This window comes from Coturnix japonica, chromosome 27 (genome assembly GCF_001577835.2).
Source record: "Coturnix japonica isolate 7356 chromosome 27, Coturnix japonica 2.1, whole genome shotgun sequence".
Classification (NCBI taxonomy): Eukaryota; Metazoa; Chordata; class Aves; order Galliformes; family Phasianidae; genus Coturnix; species Coturnix japonica.
Genome location: NC_029542.1, coordinates 4,416,347 through 4,434,622, shown reverse-complemented (window position 1 = coordinate 4,434,622; position 18,276 = coordinate 4,416,347). Strand labels below are relative to the sequence as shown.

Genomic DNA, 18,276 nt, shown 5'->3' with positions numbered 1-18,276 from the left:
GTGTACTCGTGTGTTTTTCACCTGAGTAATCAAAGCCTTTATCCAGTGTTTGATTAAAGGCCACGAAATACATTATCTTTGATTCTTTCACTTTATTTTTTGTTCCCTTCATTCGTCCCTTGGAGATGAGGGTTGCTCTGGTAGTTATTAGTCACAAAACCCTAACCTCGTGCTGCATTCTTGCTATCTGAGAAATGAATTATTAATGGTGCATTAAACAGAGACTGGAAAGGGGCCCTGGGACACTGATAATCAGGAGCTAATTGAGGAAGAAATGAGATACGGCTCCCCTTGCAGAGTGAGGGCTGTGCAGCACTGCGATACCAAAGGTGACCCCACTGCACCTCCTGCCCCACCACAACGAGCAGCTGCTCAGCTCCTGCTGATGGCCAAGTGGGCGCACACAGCTGCAGAGGATGCTGTGTGGTCTTAATGCTCTGCATGGCTGGGATGGTTTCCTCTGCGATGCCCTCATGGAAGGGCTGCATGGTGAGGCAGGAGAGTTTCTATCTCAGCGTCCCCTTTGATTACTGCCAGGTGCACTGCCTGGCACTGGCTGTGGGTCCATTCCCTTGGCCTGCCCTGTGGCTGCTGTGGGCATGGGGGGTTGAGGGGCTTCTAGGACCCAGCCCAGCACAGGAGGGGATGTAACTCCCCTCCCTCTCTTCTGCAATGAGAGCTGAGCAATTTCCATCATCTTTTATTTCTTCTCTTTTACTATTTCTCTACACCACAGGCCTGTCAAGATTTTCTTTCCCCACTCCAGCTGCATGAAACTATAAAAAAGATCTCCTCTGGCCAAGCCAAGCAGCAAGACTGAGTGGGTAATCCAGCTTTGTACAGTTGTAATTATACAGAGGTAAAGTAGATGGATATCTGTGAAGGATGCTGTGGGGCAGTGATGTCCTGTCTGCACTGTATGGGGACCTGAGGACAGCTGAGATTACCTACAGCTGATACAGCAGCACAGCACGGCCTGCAGAGCTATGGAGGCTCCATGTGGGGCTGTGTCTGTGGGCTGAGCTGTGCCTCTGTTTCCCCAGCACAAACCCACAGCATCAGCATCCAGCACAGCAGGGATGTATCTGCCCCCGACCCAGGTGAGGCTGCAGGGAGGTGAGGAGCCTGCAGGGAGGGCAGCCTGCATCTGGGGGAGGGATGCTGAGAGAAAAACGAGAACTAGGCTTATTCTGCAGGGAGATGACTATTTCTATCGCTGGAGCAGCGTTGGCCTCGCTGATGTTCTCTGAGCCACAGAGGCAGCCGTAACCTTCAGGAGATGGCAGGGAGCACTGGGGGAGCCATGGGGAGTGGCTGTGCCCCCACCATGCAACCAGGCGTCTCCCCACAGCCCTGCCCTGCTCTGTCCCCCATGGGATGACCCCTCTGGGCTGTGCTCGGGGTCTCAGTGCTCAGCAGCACCTCTGCCCTGCTCAGCCTGGCTGGGGGTCAGCAGCCCAACTCCCACACACACATCAACATTTCTGTGCTGATGCTTTTCTAAGCAGAAAGCTTGGTCTGGAATTTCATTTAAACATTAAGTGTAGATAATTTATTTATAATTAATGTAGACATCAAATCCCACCTCTGGAATGCCCGTGAGCTCTGCAGCGTGGCTGGGAGCTGAGAGCCAGGGGCTGGGCCTCAGAGCAGTTTGGGTTTAATTTTCCTCCTACAGCAAATGAAGCCGATGTGATCCATCTCTCATTAGGAAGAAGCACAAAACTCCCCTAAAATAACAGTTCTGTTTGGCACATGTAATAAACCCATCTTTCTTCCTCTCCTCGCCTTTGGTAATGCCACCCAGGCTCGCAGATCCCTTCAAAGTGTTGCTCTTCCTTAAATATAAGTCTATTAAAAATTTAAACTGCTTTTCTATACAATAAAATTTACTCCCTGCAATTATGCAGCAGGGCTGGTTATCTTGTCTTTTGTAGGTTTTAATTAAAAGTGACGGGGGGAAGGGAAGAGCAACTGCTGTGCATTGCCATGCAATGCCATGCGTTGCCTTGTGTGCCAGTGGCTTTCCCAGCAGCAGGATGTAGTGCACACAGGGATGGAATTGGGGTACAGGGATGGATGTGGGGCCCTGGGGCACTGTGCACACCCCATCCTGATGTGCTGCCTTCCCAAGTTCTGGTGGAGCAGCTCCTGTCCTCCTGCCTGTATCTCCACCACGATGCCCCCCAGCTGTGTCCCCATGGACCCTGTAAAGATGCTTTTAACCCACGATGGCTGGAGTTGTTCCTCCTGCCCCGTCTCCCCATTGCCTCCCCCTTCTCCCAGCCATGAAGACACATCGATCTGGATTTGAAACATTTATGAAATCTTTACGGGCTTTTTGCAAAGGTTTTAATTCCCTGACAGCACTGCTCTCACCAAAGAAAAAAAGTATATTTATGACTCAAGGAGCAATTATAGGCTTAACAGCTGCTGAATGGCCGTGGCAGCTGCTGGAGCAGCTTGGCACAGCTCAGCACGGCCACGGAGGAGCCAGGGGGGCTTCCTGGAAAGTGGAGCTGGGACTGATTCCTCCCAGGGCAATGGCTGTGTGGGGTCTATGTGGGGCTCCCCATCCCTGCTGGCTGCACTGTGTCCCCATGGGCTGTATGTGCTGACTGTGTTGCTTTGCCCTTTCTCTTTGTGCCATGCTTCTCTATGGGAAAACAAGCTTTGGTGCCATCAGTTGGGGTTTGCTCTGAGCCACTTGGGTAGAAATGAGATGCTGCTGGGCAGCACTGTGCAGGAAGTAGGACAGATTGTGAGGTGAAAACATTTGTGTGAAGAATTTAATCAGCAAAACCCATTTGTCTGATGGAAAAGAGCAGCACCCTCAGAACCCCACTCAAAACTTCAGCTGGTGCAAATCTGTGCCCCATTAGGAGTAATTGGTGCCACCTGATCTTCTGCCTTGGAACAAGGCCTTCCCCAGCTGCAGGTGAGTTCATAATCTCCAGTCCTGATGTTAAGGTGGGGGGTATGACCAGCTGTGTGTGTTTGTGCTGGGGAGGGGCAGTAAGAGATTGTGAGGGTTAATGTGAGTGAAGAAAGTGGGCTGGAGCTGCAGCCCTGTGTGCTCCTTGGAGAGGATGGCTATGCTGTTAATTGTCAAGTTCTTGACAGTGAAGGTAATGCAAGGTTTGAGAGCCATTAGAGGGCCTGTAATTATTTATAGGAAGGGAAAAAATACCCAACATTGTAAAAATCAGATGGGGTGGCAAAAATATGCAGTAAGCTTTGGAGAAAGGATTCTTAGAAATCAAAATACTGAGAGATAGTGGCACTGCTCAGCTCTTCCAGCCCAGGTGGTGGCCAAGAAGGGAACCTTGGACTGACCAAGCAAAACTGAGCCTTGCTGGGCCACCAGCGTGCAGTCTGATGTCTGAGGCCCAGAAATTGCTGCTGTGGGCTCTGCCTCTGTGCCCGTGGGTTGCAGCTTGCAGGGCTGAGGTGGCCCTGTGGGTGCCCGCTGGGCTCTGTGTGTTCAGCAGAGCTCAGAGCCTGAAAGTCCTCAGTCCCTCTGCCAGCAGCTCTGGGGCCGATCGGACATTTCCATCCTGGCACTGGTTCTGCTTTTATGGCAAAGCAGCGTGTGGGTGAGAGCTGCTGGAGATGAGAGTCCCTGAGTGTGTCTGCTCGGAGCAGAGTGCTCTTGGCTGGGGAGCCCGGCAGGGCAGAGCAATTCCCTCTCACCCGGTCTGCAGAGCTTAATTAGCAGTTTGTGAAGTGCTTTGAGATCCTCTGTGTGATGTCCTGGAGGAGGGCAAAACGTGGTTACATAACGTGTCTAGACAGAATATTCCTTGGGGTGGGCAGTGGGGCTTTCTAAAATCCACTCTCTCGTGTCAGCACCGCGCAGCCCCGCTTAAAGGTTCTGGGAGCTGCTAAAATATTAATAACAGGAACAGTGATAGGAAAACATGTGCTTTCACACTCAAAAGGATGTTGATCTTAGCATGAGGCAGCTGGATGTCGGCAGAGCAGCAGCCTTTGCCTTGCAGGTGCCTTGCACTCCAGCAGAGATGGCTGAGGAGCAGCCCCACTTTGTGCTCCATGAGCAGCTGAGCCCCCCTGTGCACCCTGAGTGATGCACAGTGATGTCCCCAAGCTCCAGGACGGAGCCACCAGCAGAACCACAGCTCACACAGAGTCCCCTGATGTCACCTCTGCTGCTCCCAGGGCGTTAATTTTGTGTGGGGCTGAGCTCTCTGCTGATGCTCGGACCTACGGGATGTGGGAGCCTTTTCTTGGGGGTGATGGGGAAAGCTCAGAGGCAAAACTGAGACTTAGGTGCGTGGTGCTGGTGTCCCCAGCCCTGGGTGCCCTCTGCTGACCCTGCTCAGTGTGTCCACTCCGGCAACCACCGACCCCAATCCTTTGGGGGTGATGTGCAGCAGCAGAGCCGGGTGGGGGGCTCGGTTCCATGGGTACCCCGGGACCGAGGGGTGCCCGGACCATGCGGGACGCGGCCCTGGGATGCACGCGGTGCCGCTGGGGGGGAGCAGGGGGACGGGACCGCGGCGGTGCGCGCGCTGCCTTCATGCCCCCTTCCTCCTCCTCCTCCTCCTCCTCTCTTCCTCCTCCTCCTCCGGGAGCGCGCTCGCCCAGCCGGGAGCGAGCAGCCGGCGGGAGGATGCTGCAAACGGCGGCGGAGGCGGACGGCTGGGCAGGTAGGGCGGGCGGTGCGGGGGCCGCGATCCGGAGCGGGGTCGGGACAGCTGCGGCCAGAGCGAAGTTGTGGGAGGAGGGGGATGCGCCGGGAGGCTCCGAGGAGCCGAGCTGGATTCGTGCCGGGGTCAGCGCAGTGCCCGTGCCGCAATGCTCCGCTCCGCTGCCCCTCTCCATCCCGGCCGTTCCCCCGGCAGCGGGCAGCGCCGTGCCTCGGGGCGGCAGAGCCGGGACACAACCTCAGCTCCTCTGCCCCAATCGGAAGGCGTTGGGTCGGGAGGGAAACTTGTTCCGAGGAGCCCGGCAGGAGCCCTGGCTGCAGCCCTTCTCCTCGTGCTGCTGTCGGCTCAACGCGGGTCCGTTACCGGCGGGGTGCGAAGCGTCCCGCGGACACGGGGTCCCTGTGTGTGCCCAGCGGCCATCGGGCACACAGCGTGCGGCCCACGCGGGGCTGTGACCGTGGGCAGCAGCTCGGCCTGCGGGCTGCGTGCCGGGCTGGCCGTGAGCCTTCGGGGATGGCGTGGCCTGTACGGCGGCTGCGGGCACCCGTCTGTGCCCGTCCCCGGGTGGCACAGCCGGGCACAAGCGGCGCCGCTGCTCGCGGTGCTGGCTGTGATGGAGCGCGGCGGGGACGGTGCTGAGCTCAGAGCCGCGGTTCGCCACAGGGCTGCTCATTGGGTACTCGGCTTTTAAAGCAAAGGACTTTTCCTGACGGCCCACAATGTGCTTTTTGTCAATGAGCAACGGGCCGGGAGGGCAGTGGGGTGGGATGGGAGCTGGGACGCTCCTCGTCCGGCAGACTGCGCCCGCCCTCAGCCTTCAGCGCTGTGCTCTGCTATAAGCCCGAAGCGGCACGGAGCTGTCGCTGGGATGCGCTCCAAGTTGTGCTGCACTGGGCAGGGCTGGGAGCAAACCCCGCACGCCAGGATGGGGTGGGACGGTGCATCCACAACCTGCCCTGCTGGGCGGCAGCTGCTGCTTCTGCCGGTGTTTTTCTGTGGCTCTGTATGGGTGAGAGAGGAGCCACCCCGCTCAGCTGGTGGAACTCTGCTGACAATAAACTCTCGCCATATGTAGAGTTGAGAATCAGGCTGGCAATAATGTGTGCTGTGGGATTTTTTCCTTGTTCCGTAATCCTCTGCATGCATTTATAAAACCGGCTCATATAATCCTGCGTGCAAATGTGCAAAGCTCTGCTCTGAGCTCTTGGGGTGCTGCGCTGTGCCCTCAGTGCCCGAGCTCAGCTCTTGCACCGTGTTCTGTGTGATGTGCTCCCCAGCTTTGGTGTCTGCTTGGATGGTGCTTTGCTTTGAAAAAAGAGCCTGTGCCCTGTGCTGATCTACTGGGAGATCACTGGGGAGATCTGTGCGCTTCCAGGAGTGTGACGTGGAGCTGGTATCAAATAAATGGGGATCTGTGTACGGATGCTCTCAGCAGAGCACTGGAAAAGTTAATCGAGTCACTTTCTGCTATGGAGTTTGCAGGGTGGGAAGCAGACAGGTCCTGGAAGCACAGTGTGATCTGCAGAGTGTGGCTGGTGTGAAGGAGAGGGGTGGGAGCTGCTCTCAGCTCTGGCTGCTGCTGAACCCTCATCCCAATATCTCAGCCCATTCGGGAGCTGTGGCGGAATGTTCTGAGTGCGCAGCCTGTGGTTCTGCCCTTCGTTGCTCCCAGAGGAAAGAAAAATGCAAAAGCGTGCGCCTGGAGTGGAGTAATGAAGCCCAGGAGGCTCCGTTTGTCAATGCAGAAACAATATTGTGATGTTCAGAGGCTGTTTCTTAGCTGGATGCTCTCAGATTGCCTCCAAAAGAGTGTCATTATTTATGTGTCAAGAAGCCCCTGTCAAGAATTATATCTGTGATCTCGAGGAAAGTTGGTCTGTGGCTGCGTGGTAACAAGTGCCCACTCCTGATTGGAGCCACAGTAATTTACCTGCAAGTTGTAAATATGGACCTGTGCATTTAGGGAGCTGTGGGGAGCTCAGGAGTGAGCTGTGGCTGCAGTGATGTGCTGGGGTTCCTGGATGCCCACACAGCTCAAACCATGATTGTAACAGCAGTCCTGGTGGGGAGCTGCACCCCCTGAGCCCAGCGACCATGGGCCCCATCTGCAATAGGGTTAGTGCTGCCCAGGGGGCCCAGCTCCACACTGCACTGCACACGGCTCAGGGCTGTTTTGAAATGGGAACGTTCCCAAGTCATGATTTTCTCCAGCCTCACTATGGAAATTTTTTAATTAGTTGATAAGAAAGATCGCTTGGAAATTGCAAGGGAAATGGTTTGAGGTTGAGCCCTAATCTGTGCCTGTATCTGCCTGGAGACAGGAGCTGCTCTGTCTGCATGGAGCTCGGGGAGGTCTGGAGGAGGTTCAGGTGTGGGGGGTACACACTGTCATGGGGAGCAGGGGGGGTTCCTGCAGTCACTGCTCTTTGGGCCCTTCACTGCCTTTAAACCAGGATGAGCAATGCAGAGCACAGCATGATGCTCCTTTGGAAGTGTGGCAGAGAACAGTGGGACTTTTAGGGGTTTTGTTCTGAGTCTCTGAGAGGATGAGAAGTGTGGGGCTGTTGACCTGGCAGCAGTGGCAACTGAGGAAGGGTTTGGGGGCAGAGGACCCCCTGTCTGCTTGAACTGCTACAGCAGAGCTTTAGTTGAGTGGCAGTGAGGGCACAGCACTGGGAGCACTGGTCCCACACGGCCCCACTCTGCTGCTGTTTCTTGTGGGTGCTGCCCTTTGATAGAGCTGTAGCTGTGTGAGCGGGGCAATGGAAGCTTCATGCTCCCTCATCCATCACTGGAACCATCCTCTGCTCTCTCCTCGGTTGACCTGCAGGTCACAGAGATGGAAAGGAAAAGGGAGATGGGAAGGGCAGCTGTGAGTCAGTGTGTTCAAAACCCCAAAGTCTTGTGGGGCGGGTCGGGGCACCGCAGGTGGTGCAGAGGATGGGATTCGCTGTCCTCCCTGCGTGGCCCTCCAGGGGCTGCCCCCGCCTGCTCCCAGCCCACGGGGCGGCGATGAACGACCCCCAGAGGGGAAGCGGCCCTGGTGGTTCTCCCCGTCTGCTCCTCCTTGCGCTGAGCAGGAGCTGCTGCGGCGCTCCCTGTGCCGTGACCTCGTGCTGCGCTCCGGGAGCAGCGCTGAGCAGGGAGGTTGTTTGCTGCTTGGGAAGGGAACAACCCGAGGGCAGGTGGGGCTGCGATCCGTGAGGCTCCTGCTGAATCAAGACCTCTTTTATTTGTGTTTTTATTTGATGTGTCACTTTTTCTGTTGGTGTTCGCCATCCGTTCCCCCTCCCGGAGAAGCGTTGGGAGCAGGAAGGCGCACACAGCCCTGTTTGTTTTGGTCGGGAGCGCCGCTGCTTTGCATTCGTTTGAACTGCTGGAAGCGGCTCAGCCCAGGAGATGCACTGCGTGCTCTACGGCTGGAGTTTCTTTTGAGGAACCCTGAAATGTTTATAGAGAGAGGGGGAAAAAAACTCCCTGACAAGAGCAGCTTGTTGCTGAGCCAGCGGCTGTTGGGGTGTGTTGGTACCGGGGGGGTTGCAGCTCTGCAGTGTTGGGTCCCCCATAGCAGAGCCTGCCCATGGCCACGCAAAAGCAAAGGCCATGAATATCCCACCTCCAAATTTTCAAGAAGTATTAGGAACTCTGCGGGCTTATTTCTGAGCATCTTTATGAAAGGGCTTTAAGGGATTAACGCGTGCTCAGATTAATCTCTGCTGCTGAGGCCCAGTGTGCGAAATGAACACTTTGAGGGTGCTCCTGGGGGCACGAGGGGTTCTGAGGCCACCACTCCCTGTTCTGCTCCTGTGGGGCTGTGGCCATGGCTGTGGGGGTACATGGCAGCTGTGGTCCCCCATCCATCCATTGTCCTGCTGATGTCCTGACCAGCAGCTCTGCATTTCTAGGTCTGCAGGTTTTCACCTCTCAATGTCAAATTTCTGTCCTCCCTGCTTTCCTGAGGAGGCAATTAGCAAGCAGGCATAATAGCAATTTAATAAGTGTGTCAAATTAGAAAGGCACTCGCGGTGTATGGAATGCTGCACACTCTGAGCAGCCCTTCCACAGGGTAGGGATGCACCAGGCTGCTTTTATCTGATGATATGAAGTCTGCTCTGTCTCCGGGTCAGTCTGTTCTCAGCAGTGTGGTGTGCAGGAGGTGATGGGGTCAGGGGAGGGACGTGAGGGGGCCTCAACATTTGGCTCCACACTGAGTGGGGTCAGCAGCGGAGGGAATTTGGGGGATGGAAACCTGGTGGTGATCTGGGTCCATTTCTGCAGGGCTGAGCTGTGTCACTGTGCTGTCAACCCGACTGGACCCCGACCCTGGCAGCCCCTCCCTCCACACCAGGTGTAATAGGAGTGAGCCCTCTCCCAGGGGGAGGAATTGCCACACTCCATTAGCGCCGCAGTGCGCTTCTTGGCTGAGAGCTCCCGGGGCAGCATGAGCTTCTATTGAGTCAAAAGGATTTACAGCAAGACAGCAGCCACCTGCACCTCGGGATGCTCACGTGAGCGGTGCCTTGCTGCAGCATGGGCACGGCTCTGCTGGCAGCTGAGCAGAGCCTGGAGGGCACTGGAGCTGTGGGATGAGGAGCAGAGCTGCCTGCATTTGGCTACTTCAGCAGTGGAAAAGCTGCTCGCTTTGTCCTTGCAGGCGTTTCCCCTCCTTCCCACTCAAAACCTCTTTTTGAGGGAGGTAGTGACACTGGCTCTTGTGGCTGGCACGTTGCACCGTTTCCTCCTACTACTTCACAGCAGCAACGAGAAGCAATTTCCTCCACCCTCTAACCCAGACCTGAAGAGCTTTTTATTCTTGCCTTGGCTTCATGGTTTCTCGTTTCCCACTGCTTCCAGCCCAGGGTAGTGCTGCCAGGGTGCTGCTGAATGGTACAGGGATATGCAGGTAGGAATGGGAGCAATGCTGTGTGGTTCAGGGGCTCAGGGCTGGAGCTCTCACTGGGTGCATTCCTGCATGTGGAAGGAGCAGGGAGAGGGGTTGGCTCCCAGCACACTGCTCAACACAGTGCCCAGTGTAACACCCCCAGTTTGGCTATGGATGGAGCAGGGGGATGTAATCCCCCAAGGTGGCATGGCCTGCCCACTGACCCCTGGCAGGGGGAGGATGGAGCTATGGGGTCGGGGGTCTCTTCCAAGCAGCTGAGCAAAGGGAAGTGTTGTGTGAGTGGGGACAAAGGTGCCTCTGTGCAGGATTTGGCCTCTCTTGGCCCACCCCATCCCCAGCAGCCGCTGTGCTCGTTTGTAAGTAAAGAAGTGAACAGCGGTTGGTGTGGCTGCACGTGCCCCATCCCGGCATCAGCAGCATTACTCTGCTGCAGTCCCATCCCCATCACCCACTGGGGTGCCAGCACCTCTGCCCTCTGTCACCTGCTGGCAGGGCACTGGAAAAGGGAGAAGTATTTTAAAACATGAAACAAGTAGAATTGGGTCTTCTGGTAAGGGATTAAATGGTGCCCTCAGCTGTATTTATAGAAGGTTCAGAAGTAAATCTGTTCCCAGGCTGAATAAATATTTTACTCAGGCAGGAGAGATTTTCAGTTCATCTCTCTTGGAAAGACTCGAGTGAGAAGGGAATTGATTTTCTTCAGCTTGAACAAGGCAAGTGACTCTCAAAACCAGGCAGGTAGCGCAGCCTGTTATCGGTTAAAATGCGAATCACTGTGGGGGAGGTGAAAGCAGAGCGGCTGCAAGGATGGATCTGGGCACAGTGCTGGGCAGCATTGGCACAGCTGTGGGTTGTCCCACTGTCCTGACTCCAGGTTGTTCTGTAGCAGAGTTCCAGCTCTGGTCTGGGTCTCCAGTTCGGACACCTGGTGCTCGTGGGCATCGATTGCTGCTGACAGAGGAGCCCTGTGCTGTGTTGGTGACAAAGCTGCTGCATGCTGGCACCGCTGTGGCGCCGAGCTGGGATGGGGGCTGTCCCACCACCCTCTGCTTTCCCTGGCGGAGGGGTGGGGGGCACCGCTGTGCCCTGAGGGGGTTTGTGCTCTGAGCTCCATCCATGAGGCTCTAAATAAAGCGGTGAGATGAGCGCAGTGATCGCTGAGTCACCGATGGGCACCCGCTGCTGCTGTCACCCACTCCCCGGCACCGCTGCGGAGCTGAGGGGGCACAGACTGAAGCGTTAAATGGCTGCGGCCGATGGAAGTGAAGTGCTGCTGCTGCTCGTGGGACTGTAGGATCATTAACCTTGGAAAAGAGCCCTCCGACCCATCCCCACCGCTCCCACGTGCAGGTGGGTGCTGCTGCTGTGGGGCTGGGGTCTCTGCTGCGGTGCTGCTGCTCAGCCTCCCCTCACACCCAACGTGGGGACCCTCCTAAGCCAAGGAGTGCTGTCATGCTGGAGCCAGGCGCTGCTGAAAGGGCCTGTCTTCGAGCAGGAGAGAGCCATAAAGGGCCTATTTGTGTAGCTGGCTTCTTGCAATGTTTTCAGACACAGCCCTCGCATGTTTTCATAACAGCAACGCCTCCACCTCCCGCCGGCTGCCAGCAGCACCGAGCTCAGCTCCATCCTCCACCCTCAGCCCTGGGTGTCCACAGGCCACACCAGGCACCGCGGTGCTGTCCTGCGGTGCATCCCGGCAGTGCCAGCAGTGCTTGAATGGATCGTGATGTGTGGAGCCCTGCTGTGTGATGTGCGGGGCTGTGCAGCAGGGAGGGCAGGCAATGGGGTTCTGCTCCAGCACACGCCCCAGGCGCACTTTGCACCGTGCCTTGGCTGCCTGCTCCTCTGCCATCCGTGGGGTGGCACAGAGCCCAATCGTGGCCCTTGGCCAGGGAGGGCAGTTGTCTGGAGCCCAGACATCACAGGATGTGGCCCTGACAGCACCTCTGCCTGCGTCACCTCAGCACCGCGTTCCCCCGCGGTTCACGGGTGGGCAGCAATAAATGCAGAGTGGGGAACACCCCTGTCTCTCCTCCTGCCTCCAGTGCTGCTGCGGGGCTCTGTGTGAGATGCTACTTCTGTGCTGTGTGATGCTGCTGCATTACAGTCCTGCACCCCATTGCGCCCCGTGGCACACCCTGTGCCATCTGCCCGCAGCCCCGTGTTTGCTGTGGGGGAAGATGAGCAACTTTTCATGAATCCATTTACAGATTCCTTTCAGACAGGAAATCTGAACCACTAGAGCTCATTAAATAGCGTTAATGGTGCTGCCCAAACAAATACTGGAGCTGCCACCAGCGCTGCCAGCCAGCATGCTTCCTCAGCCCTCTCAGAGCAGGGATTTCTCCATGTAATTGAACACATCATCCTGACACCACAACCTCTGCTACCTCGAAGGATGCTCCCAGCTCTGAGATGGGGTCCTGTGGTCCTCAGAGCACAGCAGGGACGACCACGGCTGCAGGAGCCCCTGGTGCTATTTTTGGAGGCAACCAAAGGAGACTCTGTGGCTCCTGCAGCCCATTTCTGCCCTTTCTCTTTCAGCAGACACAGCCCTGGTGCTGAGCTCCCACACCTGGCTCCTGCTGAACCATCCCCAGCAAATGGCAGCTATGGGGTATGTGGGGGTCTGTCTGAGCACCTGAAATCAGCTCCTGCGTGGGGCTGGTGCCCCCAGGGATGCAGCAGTGAGCCCTCAGGTCCCTCCTGCACACAGAGCCTGGTTCTAATTGCTGCACAGAAGACATTTCTCATAAGTTTCTTCCACAGGCAGCGGTGAGACTTTGATTCCGCGCTCCTTTGCCTTTCTCTCTCTTTCAGTTTCTTTCTTCCTACCCCAAATAAAGCAGCTCTTTTGATCACATCGGGTTCAGGCTCTGTAACGAGCATCCCTGTTTGTGTTGGGCTGTCAGCAGGATAACATGACAACGCGTCTCCTCTCCATCTCGCACACAATGAATTATTTCTTCCACTCTCTCTCTTTGTGCCGTCTCTGGGATAAATTACCACTGCCAGGATTAGCAGATGGGTTTCTTGTCCTCAGACCCTCACTGACCCGCTGCCCAGCGCCGGCCACGTGGCTCCACCGTGGCTGCAGGAGAGTGTTTGTGCAGGGAGACATTGGGCGGGCTTGAAAGCAAACTGCTCCTCCAATTTGTTTTCTTTCCTGTGTATGAACGTGTTTGTCTTAAAGGGATGCTGTCACATTAAATATGGAACTGCCAACTGCAGGCATTAAAAAATCATGGGTCGTCCCATTTTCCTTCCTCCCACTCTAAATTCTAAATAAAGCCCAATAACTTTGGGGTTCCTTTCAGTTGTCATCCAGGGAGGCTTCTTCAAGTTCCTCCCAGCAGTCGGGAGCTTCAGAGCCATCACCAGGCGGTGCCATGGAGTGTCAGCAGTGGGGCAGCCCTCCGTGCTGTGCTTGGCTCAGAACCCAACCGGGCTTCATCTGCCTGTCCTTCCCCTGCAGCATTTCGGGTTCCTGGTGGGCTCCTCCATGGGGTGTGTGCTTGCAGTGGAAAGGCCTTCATGGATTTCTCAGTTTGCTTTGGCTTTTGTGATGGTCTTTGCAGCTCCCGCATGAGTTTAAGCTCTTCTGTGTGCAATCCTGAGAATCCCTCCTTCTGTAGGGATCTGTGTGTTGTGATGCAGTCCTGGTGGTGGAATACACAACCAGGGCCATGAAGGGTCTGCAATCAGGAGGCAGAAGCAGCGGATATTGCTGTAAAAGCCACACTCTGCAGTGGGGGCTCAGCAGGGCCGGCCTTGCTCTCGGGCTGAGTCCCGTGGTGACTTTTCCTCTAATAAAGCATTTGCTTTGATGCGCTGATTCAGAGCAGCGCGGATTTAGGCAGATCACATTGCAAATATCTTTATTTGATACCGCTGCAATGTCTGGATTTCAAATGTCACTTGCTTAGCACTATGAAATAATTAATTTAGATTGTATTACAGTAGCCTCTAAGAGCTCTGACTTAAATTGGAGCTCTCCCGTGTTTGCAGCTGTACGCAAACACCTAAAAACCAAACTGTGCTGCAAATCTCGTGACCCAAATGAGGCAGAAGGGCACACAGAGCCTGTGGGTCGCTGTGCTCGCTGCAATTCAAGGCCCCTGAGCTTTGCTTCCCGAGGTTGTGGCACAAAAGGCAGCTGTAGCAGTTTGGGTTTGGCTTCGCTGAGCGTGCTGTGTGAGCTGGTGCCCTTCCTGAGCCGAGACTTTGAAAGTTTAATGCGATAATCTGACTCTAAGTCCTGCAAAATGGTGAACTGCATCCTCCTCCAACCTGCAGCCTGTGAGAGCTGAGTGGGTGTTCCACACTGTACAATTCGGGTGAGTTTGGGGCGATCTGGAGGTGAGGGGGGGCTGTGGGATGGCAGCAGTGGGCGCACGGCACTGAGTGCAGCTGGAGCCCCCAGTGTGCCCGCTGTCCGGTGGGGATGTCACCGTGTTGCACAGGCAGCGCCTGGATTTAATTTGGGAGGATTTGGGTAAAATAACACAGTAAACTGGCAGTGACCAGGAGAGCAGTGAGGAGCAGCTCAGCCCAGCCCTACGGCGGCTGCATCGGGTTGCGCTCCCCGCTCTTAAAATAGAGGGAGCAGCACAGCAGCAGAGCTGTCTGCCAGCACAGCTCCTCTCCAGCAGCAGGAAGAGGATGGAGGGCAGCTGTGCTGCTGTCCTGGCATAGTGCTGTATATCCCTGCCCTGTACCAACCTGTGCCTGCACCGCTGCTCACAGCTGCTCCTGGGCAGCTTCGTGCCCTCCCTCTGCTGCAGCAACCTGCATCGCTGCCCTGCCAGCATTGCAGCCATCCCAGAGTCCTGCCCGGCTGCCCTGCTCCCGCCGTGCCCCACTGCCAGGGCTGAGTCAGCTGCTAAATAAAGGCCTGGGAACTTGGGGTGGAAACATAGCAAGGACTGCAGAGGGACCTCTGACAGCAGCCCCAGCACAGTGTTCATGTGTGCACTGAGAGCCCGGGCTTTAAGTGTGCACTTTTGTGGAGGACATGACTTGTCATGTAGATGCCCCCCATGGCACCAGGTGTGGCACCACGCTGCTGGCATGGGGCCGGGTACCAAAGCTCTGTGCTGCCACATGGGGAGGAGCAGACCCTCAGCTCCCATGGGTGCAGCATCCACAGCTCTGCCCTGAAGAAACCCCAAAGGATTTCACGATCCTCAAAGTCCCGTGCCAGAAATTCCTCAGCTGGGAGGGCGGCAGCCGGGTGGGATGATGAATGGCTCTCTTCAATCTTTCCTCTCCTGCTGCTCTCTTACGCAGTGTGAACAGTTACAGCTAAACCCCCTGGGACATGAGGTCAGGTCTGTGCGGGTGCCACCTTCTGCTTTTATCCCCACTGCTGGGAGGGGGTGGGGGGCACTTCTGGGATCCTTTGCCCCACTGCTGTCCCTGGTGAAGGCGATGAATCAACTTAATGGAGATACTAAGCACAGACTGCGTGACCCTGGGGTAGGAAAGCAGCGCTCCTTGTTTGCTTCCCAGGGCAGGTGGGCATGTCCTGTGGGCTGCTGTGGGATGGCGGTGTGTTTCCTGCCCACGTCCCTATCGTTGGGCTCTGGCTGTGTCCTCAGGAGCAGGGCTGCAACGTGCTGACTCAGGGAATGTGCCGCGTTAATGATGCCAACGTGTAAATGAGAGGACAGGAGCTGGGATGTCCCACTGCCCTTCAGAGCGTGGGAATGGGACTGGGGGCTGTGAGGGCTGTCTGACGGTGGGAGGCAGCTGGGTGGTGGTGGGGGGGGCTCTGATGGGTGTAGGATTCCTCATGTGCCCTGTGCCAGCAGCCGGCCCCAAGCTCAGAGTAATCCTTGCTTTGACGAGCGATGGTTTATGTGCTGATCCCAAAACGTGCCTCGCCCCGGCATTAGCAGAACATATGCTGGGTGTGTGGGGAGGGTGGGGGGGTGGTTTTATGCCATGTTATGAAATACTGAGTATGATGTGGGCATGGTGAGGGCTCTCTGTGCTCGGACCCCGTCTGCTCAGCCCACATCCTGGGCTGTCTGGGCATCTCTGTGCTGGCAGCTCTGCTGTACTCTGCCCTCCCGTGGGCAGGGCATGGCCAGCTGCCCCCCCTCGGCCTGAGCCTGGCACCTCCCGATGAAGCTGCTGGGGTCATTGTCAAGGTCTGACCTTCGAGACAGCCCAGGAAACTTCCCCGTCTCCTCATTCACAAATAGAGCTGATGTCAGGTGCACTCGCCCCGCTGTTGGCTCAAGGTAACTCCCCCAGTGACAGCCCCCTGCCAGTTGGCACCTGCTGTCCCGCGTGACGCCCAGGGCCGTGAGGAACTTGCTGAGAGCAGGCACTGAGCTGCCGGTGCTCACACAGGATTGAGCTGCTGATGAGGGCTGATTTAGTGGCGATCGAACCGCACACAAAACGTTCCTTGGAACCTGAGCCAAGCGTTGGGAGCGCAGCGGGCAGCGCCGGGGCGGTCGTGCTCACGGAGCAGGCAGACTGCAAGCAGCCGTGTGGGGCCGGGCTGAGGCTTCAGCCAGGTAAGGGCTGGCGTGGGGTGGGCAGCACATTGCTTTGTGCTGAGCATGGGACACCCCCAGAGCACGGGGCTGTGGCACGAGTGGGCTCCGGGTGTGAGCTGAGCGCCACCAAGTCGGGCACTGAAAGAGATGAGCACAAACATGATGCTGTGACTCTTTGCTGGGTAAAGGGCTGTGGTGTTTCCTGGTTTTCCCTCAGATCTTTGCAAAACTGAGCAGGGCAATTGCAAACAAGGTTGTTGTTTGCAGGGGGGGTTCAGTGACAGCTGTTAGGGTGACTTTCATGCTAATTGTTCTATTTCTGTTGCTTTTATTCAGTATTATATGCCCTCGAGCACAGATAAAGCGGATTCAAGGTTATGAAATCATGGGAACTCAAATCAGATTTTTGTTTTCTTACTCCTAGCAAATTCACCCAAGCTTTAGGGTGAGATTCTCTGCTGCTCTCATCCAGCACTGCTGGGTGGGACCGACCTCGGGTGCTGCTCAGCTCCATAGCAGATGTGGTTTTGCTGAGGTTGTGGCTGTGCCTGTGGTGTCAGTTGTGCTCAGGCCCCACAGAACAACTGTGGGATGCAGGAAGGATCCTGGTGTATGGGAACTGTTGAGTCACGGCCTGAACCACTGAGTGATCACCTGGGGAAAGGACCCGGTCAGCCCTGGGAGCACAGGTGAAGGCAATTCAGTGGTGTGAACCAGAAGGGGTGGAACCTGGCTGTTCCTCTCTTAGACCCCATTAAAGGGCTGACTGCCGCTGTGGGAGGGTCTTGGTTGTAGATTCCTTCCTTGTGAGCCTAGATTTTCAGAGATGGGTGAGTACTTTTCTCTTTACAGAGTCCCATTTGCATTAGTCCCTTTTGCTATTTCATTTCTGGATTGCCTTTCTGCCATGTTCATCTTTCAAATTGTAGCACCTGGCAGTGGGTGCCTGGAGGCTGCAGGGGGCCAAAAGCCCCAGGTACAAACCTGAGTGGGTTCTTGGGCTGCAGCCATGTGGAGCTCTGGCCAGGCTGTGTGACACCCTGGGGCAGTGTGGTTAGAGCTGTCCTCAGGTCATCAACATCAGAATTGAGGTGAAGGACCAAATATCTCTTGTCAGCTCCTCACTTAAAGGCTGGAGTGCATAAATGTGTCTGCTATCAGTCATAGGGACGCAGCTCCCCTGCACACGCACGTGGTTGTCTGAGCCACGAAAGGCCAAATTTACGGTCCTGATACCTGAGAAGCAGAACAAGCCCTGAAGGCACAGGAGAAATTAAGTGAATGAGACGGGTGCTTTATGCGATTAGGACGGACCTTTTAAACACTGCAATGGGAGCCGGCCCAGGAGCCTCAGTCTAATCAAAGCAACAGCAGTTCCTTTTTATAAGATGAAGGGGCTTTCGGGGATACTTTGTCCGCATAATGTTCCAATTATAGCCCTCCATCCCTGGATGTAGTTGCATTAAAAATACCCTCAGAGGGAGCGCTCCGAGTGTGCCCGGGAACCTCTGCTGCTGTGTGTCCCTCTGTGCCCCCAGGTCCCATCCTGGTGCTGTCACCTGTGTGTGTTTTGGGGCAGATCCATCCATAAGGGCCTTTGGGTGGATGGAGCTCCCAGTCCTGGAGGCTCCATTTAAAAACATCAGGGTTTTTTGTTTGTTCTGTAAATGCAACTTCTGTTGTTTGTGTATTCCTTCCTCCTTGAGCCTTTACTGGCTGCACAGTGTGATTTCACCCATTTCAAGCACAAGGGATGTGTGTTTTCTCTCCTTTTCTTTTGGAGCCAAAATTGAGCTTCAGGAAAAATCCCAAGATCTTGAGAGAGAACCTGGAGTGCCCAGGTTCTTCCGCCAAGAAGTAGATTTACTTATTTTTAATGTCAAGTTCCTTTTATGCTCAGCTTAGAGTTTGTAGCTGGTGAGGCAGCAGTTTGAGGATCTTATTGGCGGCACTTTTGGCCAATCATGGCATAATTCGGGTGGATCTAGCACAGCTGGAGCGCGCTGCCAGCCCGGTCCTGAGCGCTGCAACCCGAGGTGACCGGAGGGTCCGAGTTTGGGGTTGTTTCCAGGCTCTGTCCCCGAGGAGGGGAGGAAGGACGGTGCAGCCACGCACCGCCACGGGACGGGCAGAGGAACGGACCCGTCCAGCTGCGTGTTGCCTCCCTCACCTCGCTCGTTTTCCATCACTT

General features: G+C 55.9%; 1 protein-coding gene across 2 annotated transcripts in view; it reads left to right on the top strand.

The window, feature by feature from the left end:
* The first annotated feature begins 4,513 nt into the window (after window positions 1-4,513).
* Window positions 4,514-18,276, top strand: part of ZNF385C (zinc finger protein 385C) — a 48,996-nt gene continuing 35,233 nt past the window's right edge. The window contains exon 1 of one of the 2 annotated variants that reach the window (XM_015885644.2): window positions 4,514-4,670. In XM_015885644.2, the coding sequence (XP_015741130.2) occupies window positions 4,541-4,670 (130 nt within the window). In that variant the 5' untranslated portion in view covers window positions 4,514-4,540. Of the gene's footprint in view, window positions 4,671-16,828; window positions 16,916-18,276 lie in introns of those variants that run through there. The other variant, XM_015885645.2, reaches the window with a different exon arrangement.